The sequence below is a fragment of the Gaeumannomyces tritici genome, assembly GCF_000145635.1.
Source record: "Gaeumannomyces tritici R3-111a-1 unplaced genomic scaffold supercont2.63, whole genome shotgun sequence".
In the NCBI taxonomy this organism is placed as follows: Eukaryota; Fungi; Ascomycota; class Sordariomycetes; order Magnaporthales; family Magnaporthaceae; genus Gaeumannomyces; species Gaeumannomyces tritici.
In genome coordinates this window covers 1-13,911 of record NW_008804607.1, presented here as the reverse complement: position 1 = coordinate 13,911, position 13,911 = coordinate 1, and the positions used below count along the sequence as shown (strand labels likewise).

Here is a 13,911-nt window from a genome sequence, read left to right as displayed (position 1 = left end):
ATGCAAAAAGCATTACTTATAGCCACTTTTGTGGTGGTGGGGAATAAATTGCGGTCCAGACTTTTTTCGGGAGACCGTGCCAGGCAATTGCTGTCGGGCGGAATCAGGCTGTCCAATTAAATGCCTTTATCGCAGATTAACACCCGATGCACCCATCTATCAGTCCCCGTTGTTGCTTGTCCTCGTGGACGACATGGCTATTGCCCTCCTTGATACACCTCAGGAAAGCTCCTAACTGTACGGGAACCGCCAGACACTCAAATCGACCGTGTGGGCAGTAACCGCCACTTCGCTATTTACGAGCACCGGGCCAGAGGGGTTCTCCGTTGTAGTGATTCTCGGCTCTGCGAGGAAGGGTTCATGTCTCTTGGGCGGGTTGATGTGACTGAGAGTACGTGTTGGGCTTTTCTTGACGCTCGAGAACTTACATAGAATGAATTTCGCCTCCGTTCAAGCTGGACCGTCGCACACTTGTTCCTCGGGGACGAGGATTAGGCAGTTTAATGGAAGCAGTTTGATGGAAGCCGTTTAAAATCTTATAATACCACCCGTCATGCGCCAAATATCCCTAGCACATTCGTGAAGAGGAAGGTTACGAGGCAGGCTGGTTGCCCCTTAACGCCGTGGGGCGTAGCGAGCTGAGGGTGCTCCGGAACTGTCACTATGGCAGAAGCAGTAAAAAAAACAAAAAGACACCTTCACCTCCTAAAAGCAGCATTGCATGAAAACATAACATGAACTCGCCCTCGTATAATGTCCTAAGAAAAAACTCCAGCAGCCCATCTCTCTATTCTCCCTCCCTTCCACGCACCCGAGCACATTTCCCAACAACATAGTCAACACCCCCAGCTCATCACACAGCCTCAAGCAAAGCCCCGCTTCAGAGCAGCGACCGCGTCATCCGGGCTGGACGGGAACACGAGCCGGGGCGTGGGCTTGATCTCCTCGATGCAGATGTTGACCAGCTGCTCGAACAGCGGGGTCCGGGCCAGGTCGCCGCGGACGCCGCCGCCGATGGCGACGATCTTGAAGGGCGTCTTCTTGATCTGCTCGCGGACGGTGGCGACGTTGGCGGCGTCGTCCGCGGCCGGGTCGAGGATGCACGGGACGGGCGCGAAGCCGGCCTCGACGGCGAGGCGGGCCTGCGCGGCCGTCGCCTTCTTGATGTCCTCCTCGCTGAAGGAGCCGCCGCTCTTGAGGCCCATGACGAGGACGGGGATGCCGCTGGGGGAGGACATGTTTCTCCGAGGTGCGTGTGGTTTTGTTGAGTTTCTGAGGGTGCTTCGGGCGATGAGTGGAAACCGCGAGAAATGCCGAGGGAGGATGGTGTGCGTTGGTGTTTAACAAGGACCAGAGGGCTTCGGTTGATACTGCTGCGGTGAGAATAAACAGATACGTGCTTGTTCCAGAAGTGGTGATCAAGAAGGTTTTATAGACATGCGCAACCCACGGGATCCTAGCCGGAACTCCAGGGGCTAGGAGATCCGAGGAAGTCCGAGCCTAGATGCGCCACCCGTCGGGATTCGCGCACGTCTTGGAGCGCGAAGGGTTCAAAACCTGCAAGGCCGGCAATATTGTTCCTCCGCTCGTGAAGAGACACCATCTGGCTTCCAGTCGCTGTTGTGGAATTCATGGTTTACGCGAGGACGGAGCGGGTCATTCACCATGGTGGTCAGGGCACCTGCCGAGGGGTAGGCACCTAGGGGTAGGCATCTAGGCAGGGGTAAGTACCTAGGTATGTAGGTAGGTACTTCGATACCTACTTCTGGCTTTCTCGTGCCCGGAGAGGGTTCTGTATCACGACAAGGCGGGTGGCCCTGCGGCTGAACCCTTGAAATCGTTGGACGACAAAACCGAAGGCTCGGAGGTAAGGCGAGCTGGGTGCCTGGCCCAACATCCCCACTACAGCTAACCTAAAATGGGTCCATGAGGCAAGCGAAAATCCGAAAAGCGGGAGAACGGGCCAATACCTTCGCTTTTGGGGGCGAAACCCTCCGTCTGTGGGCGCTTTCGATCCCAATTCCTCTGGGTGTTTCCAATACCAAAACAAGAGAGCTAAACCAGTGCTCAGGTAGGTGACCACTGCGGAATCCCCGGTGTTTTATACTTTTGTTGCTTTTTCTTTTTATCGTTTCGTTCGTTCTCAGGCCCTCGGTTGGCTTCCGCTTGCGTGGGCCGCTAGATACTGTACAGCGCTCTGCTCCTCAACATCCTCCCTCACTCGACATCGTTCCCGCTGGGCGGCAGGGCGTTGTCTTCCATGCCCACGCCCAGGTCCTCCTTCATCCGCTGGCCGGCCACGACGAGCGGCTTGCAGTCCTGCAGGCAAAAGATCATCCTCGCCCACTCGGTCTGGCTCGGGTTGCGCCAGGCGTGCATGGTGGCGCGCTGCACCATGACGTCGCCGCGGCCCATGCGCGTGACCTCGCCCGAGTCGAGGACCGACTCGATCTCGCCCTCGAGCACGACGCCGTAGTCGAGGCTCTGGGTGCGGTGCATCATGCAGCTGTTGCCGGGCGCGAAGTCGACGAAGCGCAGCACGGTGCCCGACGCCCGCACCAGGCCGTGCGTGGACGTGCCGTCCGGGCCCAGCGTCGCGTCGTGCGCGGCGACGTCGGCGTCGCCGTTAAGGTCCGCCGGGAACGAGGACGTCGTGTAGGCGACCGACATGCCGACCCGGCCCGAGTCGTACGACGTCCACTTGACCGGCCGCCGCGAGTGCACCACGGCCTTGCCCGCCGCGTCGTGGCCCGTCAGGTACGTCGTCGGGCCCGGGAGTTCCTTGGCGAGCTGGTTCTCGGTCGGTGGCCGGCTGTCCATGGTCGCGGTTGGTTGTGGGACGGGTATATACCGAGGTGGGTAGGTAGAGGGGTATGTAGGTAGACAGGGACGTCACAGCACTCAAGTCTTTGGTTTCTGGCCGTGGTGGATTCAAGGGTGCTCCACGTCTGTTTGGAAATGCCGTCAGTTGAGATGTCCAGGGGGGGGGGGGGGGGGGGGGGAGGACACCAGCCAAGAACAGGCGCGGGGTAGGTCACAGTCTTATCGAGGGGCAGACTGCTCTTCTTTACGGCCGAGCGAGCCGGACACAGACATTCCTCGTGTAGTATTCAATGATTCACGCATGCTTAGATTAACCGGTGTGGCCACGGGTTCCGGGCCAAGCGCGAGCCAGCCGCCTGACGCTCGTGTCAGGCTTGGGCAGCTACAGGCCGTCGGGGCGTGAGGCGAGGCCATCGGAGGTCCGAGAATGGTGCATTGGCTTGCAGTCGGACATTCCGGCTCATTGTTTCCAGTGCACCTCCCACCACGATTGGAACCAAGAGGATTTGGGTGGCAAAGACATTGTGTGCTAACTGAGGATTGGCAAGCGCTAGCCTGGCAAAATATCTTTACGCGGCAGAAGTCAAAAGACATCGCCGGCCCAACAAAGAGCAAAAACAAAATCCGATCGAACTCCTCCAGTCAAAACAATCTTCTCCCTATGCAAAACAATCCTCCCTTTTCCGCCGTCATGAATCCATGTCTTAATAAAAGCAAGAAAAGACAAGTTATGCAGCCCTGCCCAAACGAAAAAATAAAACCCAACCCATGGCTGGAGCGCAGCTAGTAGACCTCAGTGACGTCACGCTTCCGGGCCTCGCCGCCGCCGCCGCCGCCTGTGACGGTATTCCAGAGACTAATGCCTTTCTTGATGCCATTCATTATAAGGCGGGCCCTGGGGTCGCGGGCCATCAGCTCAGGGTCGCGAGCCTCGATATCGGCGGATTCCTCGGCGAACTCCTCGTATTCGGGGGCCTCGTCGGCGATGTCACGCTTCCGGGCCTCACCGCCGCCGCCGCCGCCTGTGACGGTATTCCAGAGACTAATGCCTTTCTTGATGCCATTCATTATAAGGCGGGCCCTGGGGTCGCGGGCCTCGAGGGCGTCCTGGCCACGCGCGTCGAGCACCTGGATGTTGCGGGTGTCGAGGACAGCGCCCTCGCCGCCGTAGACGCTGGGCATGGGGGCGGCAAGCGCCTGGCCAAGGAGCATGGCGGCCAGGGCGGCCTTGACGACATCGTTGTTGGCGAGATGCATTTTGGCGTTGGTTGGTTGTTGGAAGGATGAAAAGGGTGTGCGGAAAAGGGAGAAAAGGCAAAGGGAAAAGAAGAGATGATGAAAAGAGACGACGAAAGGAAGAGACAAAAGGAAAAAACAGAAGGAAAAATGAAAAACAGAAACAAAAGGAAATGTTGTCCGGTGGATGAGGAGAGAAGGGAAAAAAAGTCCAAGTTGTCGACGAAGGATGTCAGATATTTATCCTCATTCTTGACACTCTGCCACAAGCAGCAACCCCACCAGCCATGACAGCGTCACTCATTCGGCTACCCCTGCAGGCACGCCTTCTCGTCTAAACACCCGATCTCCTGCCGCGGAGGTTGATGCTATTCTCGACCGCGCACCCGGGGTCGCTTGTAAAAGGCCCAAGCTGTCAAAGCGGCAGCTCTATCCCCACAGAAGCAAGATCGATTCAGGGATCTACCGTCGACCAAAATATAAACGAACGCATGATATCTCTTGTGGGGGCGACCAGCCATTTTTGGTGATTTTGACTCGGGTAGTCGACAGGGGAATCAGGGGCACTGGCCAATCACAACACGCCCCTGACGACGTTGCCGACGGGGGTCCTCCCAAGAATACCGTGCGCTGCCCGATTTGGAAAAACTTTGGCCGTCGGATCGTCGCGTTCAACTTGTTTCAAGATCCTCGGTTAACTTTAACCTGGGCCGTGCTGTCGCCTCGGCGCCCAGCCAGATGGCAGATCTGCCCACGGCGGACGACCACGCTTCACTCGCCCACACGGCAACGCCCTTCCGACTGTTGGGCGTGTTGGCTCAAATATCACGCCGTCATTGGCGGGAAAAGCCTCCCTCGCATCACTCGTATTCGCTTTTTTGGACCTCTGGGACTCGTGGCCCCCCTGGCGCCCCTTTGGTGGGCAGAGGGCGCGCTGGTGATGGGACCTTGCGTGCCAGGGGCAACAAGGACAGAAACAGAACAGAAGAAAAAAGGTGCATAGTCGTGTTCGCCGCCGGGATAAACTGCAACCTAGCCATCGACCTAGCGGCCTCGGGGCGTGCCAGGCGGCCGAGGATTTTGGCCGAGCTGACCGCTTTCTCAAAGCATGGTGCCTAGAGGCGGGTCTTAAACTTTCTATACCCTAGAAACCCCTGGGCACCAGATCGAGCTCGGCTGTGCCCATCCTCTAGCACAAACCAGGACAAGCTTCCCAAGTCCGACCGTGCCCTTCCCTTGCGCGCAGGGTCTCACACTCCCTTTGCTTTCAACGAATGGCCTCGGGTGCACTTGTCGTTGATTTCTTGGCAGGCACCCTATCTTGTTGATCGAACCTTGCCACTGATCCTGCCTCGGCTAGCATTGTCTTGCCGCACATTTGACTTCTGGTTTAGTACTCAAAGAACTGGCGCTGTCGCGTCACGGTAGTACTTGAAAACACCTTCGGTCAGTTCAATGTTCTCACCAAATAGATCTATCTGGAAATGGGCATTGTTTGCACCAGCTGTTCATCTCCGTGGTCCTTCGGCCCCATAAAGACACTGACAGCGTTGGTCCTTGCACAAATATTGCTAAGGCGAGCCTACCCGCCTCCGCGCCGCTCCTCTCCCGAGTTAGGTTTACTCGGTTCCCGAGACGAAGCGCAAGAGAGCCCGAGGCATGGCGTCGCCTTCGGGAAGCCGTGCGTGTCTCATAATCTGACGGCGTCCGCCGAGCGCCACGAGCCGCATGGACAATGTATCAAGTTGAGGTTCTTGGTCACGATCGCGCTCCGCCTAAATTTCCGTTCGGACACTGGACTCTGACCGCAGTGGCTCCCGGACTGTCTGAAGAGGGTACATGAGCTTCCAGGTTTTGGCTATCGCGAGGTTTCTATCCAGGGAGAAGCTGGACCTGGTCCGGCGGAACAAGGGTGAGAGGATTGAACGCGGAAGGCCGGACGAAGTTGTGCCACCTGCTGCGGTACGGGGCTAGTGGTCCGCCTAACTAGTAGACATTGCCACTTTAACACCAAAATGGGACTGCCGAAGTAGGAGAGGGCGTTGATGAAGATTGCGCCACGAGAACCTCGAGGCTTGATAGCGAGGACTAGGATATCGGCCATGCTGCGTCACAAGTTATCATTAATGTCATGGGCTGCCATGGCTATTAGTCAAATCGTGTGCGCATCGCCCCAAGTCAACTTGCAAGCCTCCGCCCATTGATCCATGTGACGTGGATTGCACGCAACCACAGCGTCAGCAAAACATTGAATGTCACCATTGGGTACAGTTGCCCCTATCTACCGTGGGGGTGTTGTAGCCCGGCCATCAGCCTATCTGATGCCCTCTTCGGGGGCATTCATCGCAATTAATATCTTCATCCCCAGAATCTCGCCGAGGTTTTCGGTTCATTTTATACTCCATCCGTGCCATATGTGTGCGACTAGATGCATGGGGTGTCCGGACGAATCCGGCCAGCTCGCCATGAACTGGCGATATTAGTTGTGATGGTTGGCAGGTTGAGTCCAGCCGAGGGAATTCTCTGTGGAAGCTGGTAGCTCTGGTATGCTGACGAATTATTTGCTTCTATCGACAGTTTCCTACAAAAGATCGAGCTAGAAAGCCATGACTGTGAACAACTGCTTACACCGGAGCTGCTTATGGCCCCCAAAGGGCCGGACCGACCCCAATGGCCCCCGCTACCACACCGAGCTGCGCAAAGGAGATGCTGATATCAGCGAGCGAGTAAAAAGAAAGAATAGGATATAGCCAGGCTCGGCTCGAGCCGCGCACGCTGGCTGTGCGGCGTTTGACCGGCAGGTAGGTCAGGGATACGAACCGGGCCTACGTTGCTGATTGGGGGATTGGAAAATTCGTCAGCACAGCCCTACCAATCCTCTCTCTGGATACCCAGTGCCTGTAGTGAGATTGGTAACGCCAGGCCAAGAAAAGGGGTGGCATGGAGTTGGGCAAACGTGGAGGGCAGTCTCCAGCACTGAGGCAGTGCTGTCAGCCTAGGCAAACAGCCGGACTCATTATTCGCTCCAAGGTAGTGCGTATGGATGTACTTTGTTGACTATTTTTTCTCCCATGAGCTGTCGCCACCTACCCATTACATCCTACCATATAACCGCGCTATCGTTCCTCTTTCTTTTGTGCCCGGACCGATGAAGATGTCACTGAATCCTCGGACCTTCCAAGGCGGGGGTGATCGCAAAAGGCGCCCTTTTCTCGCAACGTCCAAAGATGGCACCCTTGCGACTTCCACGCGAGCTCTGGCAGCGCACGGCGCTCCTCGCGTGCGTGGCGTCTACCGTCGCGCTCGCCATCAACCTCGGCTGCCTGCTCTGGGCCACGTTCCGCGAGCACGAGCCGCTGGACGGCGGGCTCCGGGTCATCGTCCAGGGCTCGTGCAAGAACATCAAGATGGCGAACACCGGCATCCACGTCCTCATCAACGTCCTCAGCACGGCCCTCCTCGCCGGAAGCAACTACTGCATGCAGGTGCTGTCGGCCCCGACCAGGGCGCAGGTCGACCGCGCCCACACCCGCGGCCGCTGGGTGGACGTCGGGGTACCTAGCCTGCGGAACCTGTTCGTCGCCGTCGGCTGGCGCAACAAGATTCTCTGGGTCTTGATGGCCACCTCGTCCATCCCGCTGCACTTGCTGTACAACTCGGTTGTCTTTTCGACGATATCCGCCAGTTGGTACACCGTCAACCCAACACCGCGGTACCTCGTCTCCGCCTGGGAAGGTCTCAAGAAGAGACCAGATGTTCCAGGCCATTTTAAGGACCTTGTATCCAAATATCACCAAGGAGACCTCACGAGGTTGAGCGGGAAGGATTGCGTCAAAGCATACGGGCCGGCCTGGCAGTCGGAGTGGAGTGACTTGCTGATCATATACGGCGAACATGGCCCTCAAGCCGACAGCAGCCATCGGGATGCTGTTAACCCGGAGGTATGGGTTGATATGTCATGGTCCCAGTTCGAAGCGTCCGATAGCAGCTGGATATGCTGGTGGCCAAATGCTGTCGGAACAACAGTTGGCCAGGGTGGCCAATGCGAAGAACAAATAAGAAAATGGGGAAACGGCGAGCCGGGAAACGATTACCCGCTGCGCTGGCACTGGCTTGAATGCCATGCACTGCCGGGAAAAAACCGCTGCCGGCTCGTCCTAAGCCCTCATCTTGGCTGGGTTGTGGTCGGGATGAATGTGGTCAAGGTGGCAGTCATGGCATTCATCGCCTCGACAAACGCATCTGCATCTCCGAGCTGCTCGTCAATCGACGACAAGCACCTATTTGAAGACGATGGAATGCCCCTGGTGCAGCGAGAGGCTTCTTCGGAACATATCCCGATACTCACTATCGGGGATGCTGTGGCATCATTCCTCCGCACCCCAGACGAGCGAACCTCGGGGATGCCGTTGTTCAGCTGGCGGGATGGGAATCACTTTTCATGGTGGGCAGATCTGCGCCAGCAGCACCGCTTCCCCTGCTACCGTCAGGCGGGCATTCCTGAGCGAAAGGCTGCCGTTGCGGAGCCCTGGCGTTGGGCGTGCAGTATCGCATTGTGAGCCTTTGTTCACCCCCTGGGCTTTATCTATCTCGCAGCTCCCACTGCCACCTGTGACTGGTCGGGGTTTCTCCCCTGCGCTAACACGACATCATGGTTGCCAGCTCGGCTGCCCTCCTCCTCACAGCGGTAGGCTTGATGATCAAGGGGTTGCTTGGTGACTTGGGTAGTGTCATCAGCCCCCAAGACTTCTTCGGCGAGCTGGGGAAGCCGTCGTCTAGGACAATCATGTCGGTAGGGCTGGAAGGCGTGAACAAGAACGTTCTGCTGGCCAACTTGCCTCAAGCCCTTCTCTCATTCACCTACGTGTCGTACAACTCCCTACTCACGCAAGCGTGCGTGGCGACGGAATGGGACCGCTTTGCGCAGACGACCAAGGGCATCCGCGTCTCAACACACCGAGCGGGCGCGCAAAGAGCCGCATACTTTCTGCAGCTGCCTTTCCGATATGCGGTTCCGCTCATCGTCGGCACGGGCGTGCTGCATTGGCTCGTTTCACAAACCATATTTCTCGTCTTCGTCGAGTTCGTGACGAACCACGAGGTGAAGCCCAAGAAGACGCAGATATCCTGCGCCTGGTCACCATTCGGGGTCGTTCTAATCACGCTAGTCGGCACCCTGATGCTTATGGCTCTGGTGTGGGTGGCATCCAGGCGCCTCCGCAGCCCCATGCCCATTGCCGGCAGCTGCAGCGTGGCCATATCGGCCGCCTGTCATCCGTTGGCATACGAAGAAGGCGCGTGGGAGAAGCCTCTGTGCTGGGGAATGCAAAGAGGTAATAGCCAAGATGAGACAATCGAGGTACAGGTGATCGGGGGTGGAGATGGAATCAACAGCCAAAGGGAACAAGTGCTAGGACATTGCAGCTTTTCGAGCAGGGAGGTTGAAGCTGTGAAGCCAGGGTGCTGGTATCGATAGGACCACGGGGCCCAGGGCTCGGGTAGACTACGGATGATTGCGGAAACATGCTCTCCCGTATATCGTACATGCGGCGGACGATTCAGACCATCGGTCCTTCTCCATTCCTCTTTCCCACTCCCATCTCAAGCTTCCCCACTTGCGATGGGGGCCCCAGAATCTAGTTGTTGGTGAAACAAGCCGGCATATTCCTTTTTATTCCCAGGGATTACGCCACAACCACGAGCACCGAAAAGCTAGGACCAGTAGCCCAAGCTCCATGCAAGACAGGCACTAATCACACCGGTGGATCAAGGAGCAGGCACATTTGTGCTCGATGAGAAAGCCAGCCCTGGGCCGCTTGGCTGCTGGATCCCTCGGCCGCCTGGCCGGACCAGGGGAGACGGGCCTGAAATAATTGGCCCGTAACGGGCAGCCGGGGACCAGAAGGTTCAAGATTCGATCCACTACAGGGAAAATAGGATATTAAACGTTACGACCCGCAGATCCTTCCTAATTAGGCCACTCCGAATCTACATTTTTTCCCATAGAAAATTCCAAACTAACGTACCGCTACCCGCGCCTCCATTTGCCAGAACCCACTAGAATCGTCCCAAGCTGTTAGTCACAATACATTAACTCCTACTACAAATTGTGCGTTAAGATATGTACACCTATCCCCCACAGCGTAACGTTTAATATCCTATTTTCCCTGTACGTTACTTTTCCCCCCGTGGGTTAAGCGAGGCAGGCGCATGCATGCAGCACTGGAAAGTGAAGGCATGCGGCGGGTTTGGGGGGTTGCTCATACTGTAGTAAGCGCACGGATGGCTTCACACCGACTCTTCCTCAGCGACCCTGAGGGGGACATATGGGTCGCGGGTAGACGACGCTCCACGCGAGCCGAGACCAATGCAAGCCATGTCATATGAAACCACACACCTCCCGCACGTAAACGAACGCCACACCCGAACCTTTCCCGCCACGGCTAGCGCTCTTCTCATAAACATAGGGAAAGAGCAAGAAAAAAAACTCGACGGGTGAAAAATGTCCGCTTGCCGGTCGTTGAGGAGCCAATGCCGAGCCAGTGCCGGACGGTAACGTTACAGTCAGTGGGAGGGCACCTGACCGCACCGCACTGCGTCTTCTCTTGGCATTGGGAGGGCGCAAGGACGGATATGATGTGCGGAGGAATTGAAGTTGGGAGATCACGGGAGTTAAATGACGGTTTCCCGCTCGAGTTGATAAGAACTGGGTTTTAGGTTTCGGGTCCCGAGGAACAGAAGTTGGTTGGGTAGTGAGAATTGTGGGAGGCCAGGCTAGCTTACTATGTGTCTGTGCCTCCTCCAGCTCTCCCCCTGGGGCAAGGGTCTTCATCAAACCCCGCAAGGCCAGCCATCCCCGCTTCTGTCAAATATCGCGTAAGCGGATTTCTGCGGGAAACGAGACCCGTCAGCAAACTGACTGAATCACCGGGTCAGCAGAGAGTGGGGGATGAAGGCTCCATCCAGGCCTGGAATTTTTTCGATTTCTGGGGATCCATTCCCCATGTGGGGACAAGATCTCGCGAGGTGCAACGGGTATTTAGACGACATGAGCTTGGTGGGGACACGCCACGCGGATGTGCTGCAATAAGAGCAAAGAAAAAAAAAAGTTGAATCGATAAATAATGCATTGGCTAATAATGACAGCAAAAGAATAAAACCGACCAAAACGCCTATCACAAACTAGCTCGTCCACCCTTTGCACATCTCGACAGCTTTCTCCCACCGCCCAAACCGCTGCGCCGCCTCTTCTGCCTTGATCTGCGGCTTGAAAATGGTATTTCCTGCCTTGTTGACCTCCTTGAGATCGTCAAAGCTTTCCCAGACCCCGACGGCAAAGCCCGCGGCGATGGCCGCGCCGAGGGCTGTGGTCTCGCGCATGGCGGGGCGGTTGACAGGGATCCCGATGATGTCGGACTGGGTCTGTGCGGATTTGACGCGACGGGTCAGATGTGATGTTGCTGGGGTGAGTAAAACTTGGGGGAGAGACGAGGGAAAAAAAAGAATAAGACGTACCTGCATGATCAGATCTGAGTTGCACATGCCCCCGTCCACGGCCAGCTCCGTCAGCGCCGCGCCGCTGTCCTTCTCCATGGCGTCGAGGATGGCCTTTGTCTGGAAGCACGTGGCCTCGAGCGTGGCGCGCGCGACGTGGCCGCGCTGGGTGTAGGACGTGATGCCGAAGATGGTGCCGCGCGCGTCGTCGATCCAGTAGGGGGCGAAGAGGCCGCTAAAGGCCGTCACGAAGGTGCAGCCGCCGTTGTCCTCGACCGTCTCGGCCAGGGCCGACAGCTTGGCCGACGACTCGATGAAGCCAAAGTTGTCCACGAGGAACTTGACCGACGAGCCCGCGACGGCGATGCTGCCCTCGAGCGCGTACATGACGTGGCCCTCGCCAAAGTCAAAGGCCACCGTCGTCAGCAGCCCGTGCGTCGAGACGACGGGCTTGGGCCCGACGTTGTACAGCAGGAAGCAGCCCGTGCCGTACGTGTTCTTGGCCAGCCCGGCCGTGAAGCCCTTTTGCCCCACCAGCGCCGCCGACTGGTCGCCCAGGCAGCCCGTGATCCTGGTCCCGCGCAGCGCCGTACCCGCCAGGGAGCCGTAGGCCTTTGGGTCCGAAGACCGCACGATCTTGGGGAGCAGGATCCTGTCCCGGTCGAGGCGGAACCAGTCGATCAGGTCCTCGTCGTAGGCGAGCGACTCGAGGTTCATGAACATGGTGCGCGACGCGTTGGTCGGGTCCGTCACGTACACGTCGCGGCCGGCGCCGCCGTTGAGACGGTACACGAGCCACGTGTCGATGGTGCCAAAGGCCAGCGTGCCGCGCTCGTACGCGTCCTTGACCTCTGGCGCGTTCTCGAGCAGCCACAGGAGCTTGCTGACGGACGGGTACGTCGAGAGCGGCAGGCCGCACCGCGCCGTGAGCTCGCCCGCGCCTAGCCGCCGCTTGAGCTGCCGCACCAGGTCCTTGGACCGCGTGTCGGTCCACACGATGGCGTTGTGCAGCGCCTTGCCCGTCTCCCGGTCCCACACCACCGTCGTCTCGCGCTGGTTCGTGATGCCGACCGCCTTGATCTGGTCCCGCGTGTGGCCCTGCGCCTCGAAGTCGACCACCGCCCCGTCAATGCACTGCTCGACCGAGCTCACGATCTCCTCGGGGTCGTGCTCGTGCCATCTGGGCGTGGGCGCGGCTGGGTCAGCATCCTGCAAGAGGAGAGGGCCCGGCAAGCGCCTGTCCAGGAGGGAGATTGCCTCCAAGGTCTCACTCACCCTGGCTGTGGGTAGTACTGCTTGAACTCAAGCTGATGTGTCGCCACCACGTCGCCGTTGCGGTTGAAGATCAGGAACCGCGAGCTGGTGGTGCCCTGGTCGATAGCTCCGATAAATGAGAGATGGGGAGTCCCATTCACGGCGGCGGGAGACATGGTAGCGTCTGGAATCCTCGGCCTCTTGTGAATTCTTAGTTTCTTGGGAATGAGGGACCACCGCATCCAACACGGACTGGGCACTTGTTGGGGGAAGGAGAATGGGGTGAGGGAGGCTACGATGACAATAACGGCTGTCCGAGAAGCGAGGAGGAGAGGGATGCTGGGAAACAGCGTGACTACCTGCAAGGAACCCAAACTTTATGACCGGGCGCGCAAAAACATTTGTATTCTCCCCCGCGCGCGGCCCACGCATCGCCGGCGCCAGACGGCAAGCCAAAAACTGTCCCAAGCCATCACATGGAAGCCGCTGGTGCAAAAGCAGGCAGCACACTACTAGCTCGACTGTAAGCCAACCCCTCATCGTATCAACCTGGGCGAGCTTGTCTACCCCATCCGATCCCCCGCAAAGTGCGGAGTCGGCTGCCCTCGGCGGTTCTGGGGAGTTGTCCCCCGCACCTCATTTTTTTCTTCTCTTTTTTATCCTCTAATTTTTCTTTTCTTTTTACTCTTTTTATTTTTCTCTGGTAACACCGTTCCTGTCCAAGTGGACACAGAACGAGGCCATGCGTGCGGTGCCCATCCCGGAGTGGTCCTTGCACCCCCGCCTCTCGAAACCTAATCCATGGTTGCGCAGGACCGGGGTGTGCTGCCGTTAGTTGCGCCGAAGGATGGCGAAGGATCGAGACTAGAGTGGAGGGCACTCACCGGGAGCATGGTCTTCTTTCGCACACCGCGCCTAAGAACATCTGGGCCTTGTGAACCCACCCCGCTTGGACCTGCTTCGCCTCTCCCTGTAGCCTACAAGTGGATAGGCAGTCACGGTATCTGGAAAATAGTCTGGACCGCAATTTTTTTCCCCACCCATCCCAACACAATTGCACCAGCACCAAAGCCAAACAACATGCCCGCGCACCACTCTACACCT

General features: G+C 57.8%; 6 protein-coding genes across 6 annotated transcripts; 1 reads left to right on the top strand and 5 right to left on the bottom strand.

Annotated features, from left to right (window-relative positions):
- Positions 1-494: 494 nt before the first annotated feature.
- GGTG_13848 (hypothetical protein) lies at positions 495-1,361 on the bottom strand. The gene has a single exon (XM_009231767.1). It carries the CDS (start codon positions 1,236-1,238, stop codon positions 864-866), a length of 375 nt encoding a protein of 124 aa, XP_009230031.1. The 5' UTR covers positions 1,239-1,361; the 3' UTR covers positions 495-863.
- An 856-nt stretch (positions 1,362-2,217) lies between these two features.
- On the bottom strand, positions 2,218-2,820 carry GGTG_13847 (cupin domain-containing protein; the record flags this gene model as incomplete). The annotated part of the gene is made up of 1 exon (XM_009231766.1): positions 2,218-2,820. One exon carries the CDS (start codon positions 2,818-2,820, stop codon positions 2,218-2,220), a length of 603 nt encoding a protein of 200 aa, XP_009230030.1.
- A 786-nt stretch (positions 2,821-3,606) lies between these two features.
- Positions 3,607-4,314, bottom strand: GGTG_13846 (hypothetical protein; the record flags this gene model as incomplete). Its single annotated transcript, XM_009231765.1, has 1 exon — positions 3,607-4,314. The coding sequence occupies exon 1, from the start codon at positions 4,078-4,080 to the stop codon at positions 3,607-3,609; it is 474 nt and encodes a 157-aa protein (XP_009230029.1). The 5' UTR covers positions 4,081-4,314.
- Positions 4,315-7,286: 2,972 nt separating this feature from the next.
- On the top strand, positions 7,287-9,577 carry GGTG_13843 (hypothetical protein; the record flags this gene model as incomplete). The annotated part of the gene is made up of 2 exons (XM_009231764.1): positions 7,287-8,614; positions 8,722-9,577. The coding sequence occupies 2 exons, from the start codon at positions 7,287-7,289 to the stop codon at positions 9,533-9,535; spliced, it is 2,142 nt and encodes a 713-aa protein (XP_009230028.1). The 3' UTR covers positions 9,536-9,577.
- On the bottom strand, positions 9,473-10,891 carry GGTG_13842 (hypothetical protein; the record flags this gene model as incomplete). The annotated part of the gene is made up of 4 exons (XM_009231763.1): positions 9,473-9,981; positions 10,086-10,116; positions 10,354-10,502; positions 10,843-10,891. 4 exons carry the CDS (start codon positions 10,889-10,891, stop codon positions 9,809-9,811), a joined length of 402 nt encoding a protein of 133 aa, XP_009230027.1. The 3' UTR covers positions 9,473-9,808.
- Positions 10,892-11,169: 278 nt separating this feature from the next.
- GGTG_13840 (glycerol kinase) lies at positions 11,170-13,235 on the bottom strand. The gene is made up of 3 exons (XM_009231762.1): positions 12,829-13,235; positions 11,575-12,733; positions 11,170-11,481 (listed from the first exon to the last, which is right to left on the bottom strand). The coding sequence occupies exons 1-3, from the start codon at positions 13,047-13,049 to the stop codon at positions 11,242-11,244; spliced, it is 1,620 nt and encodes a 539-aa protein (XP_009230026.1). The 5' UTR covers positions 13,050-13,235; the 3' UTR covers positions 11,170-11,241.
- Between the last annotated feature and the right edge of the window lie 676 nt (positions 13,236-13,911).

Bases quoted from the DNA above. Each gene is read 5' to 3' on its own strand.
- GGTG_13848 (XM_009231767.1), bottom strand. From the start codon at position 1,238: ATGTCCTCCCCCAGCGGCATCCCCGTCCTCGTCATGGGCCTCAAGAGC.
- GGTG_13840 (XM_009231762.1), bottom strand. From the start codon at position 13,049: ATGCGGTGGTCCCTCATTCCCAAGAAACTAAGAATTCACAAGAGGCCG. The intron at 12,734-12,828 runs GTGAGTGAGACC...GCCCACGCCCAG, and splicing joins CAGTACTACCCACAGCCAGG to ATGGCACGAGCACGACCCCG. The intron at 11,482-11,574 runs GTACGTCTTATT...AAATCCGCACAG, and splicing joins ACTCAGATCTGATCATGCAG to ACCCAGTCCGACATCATCGG.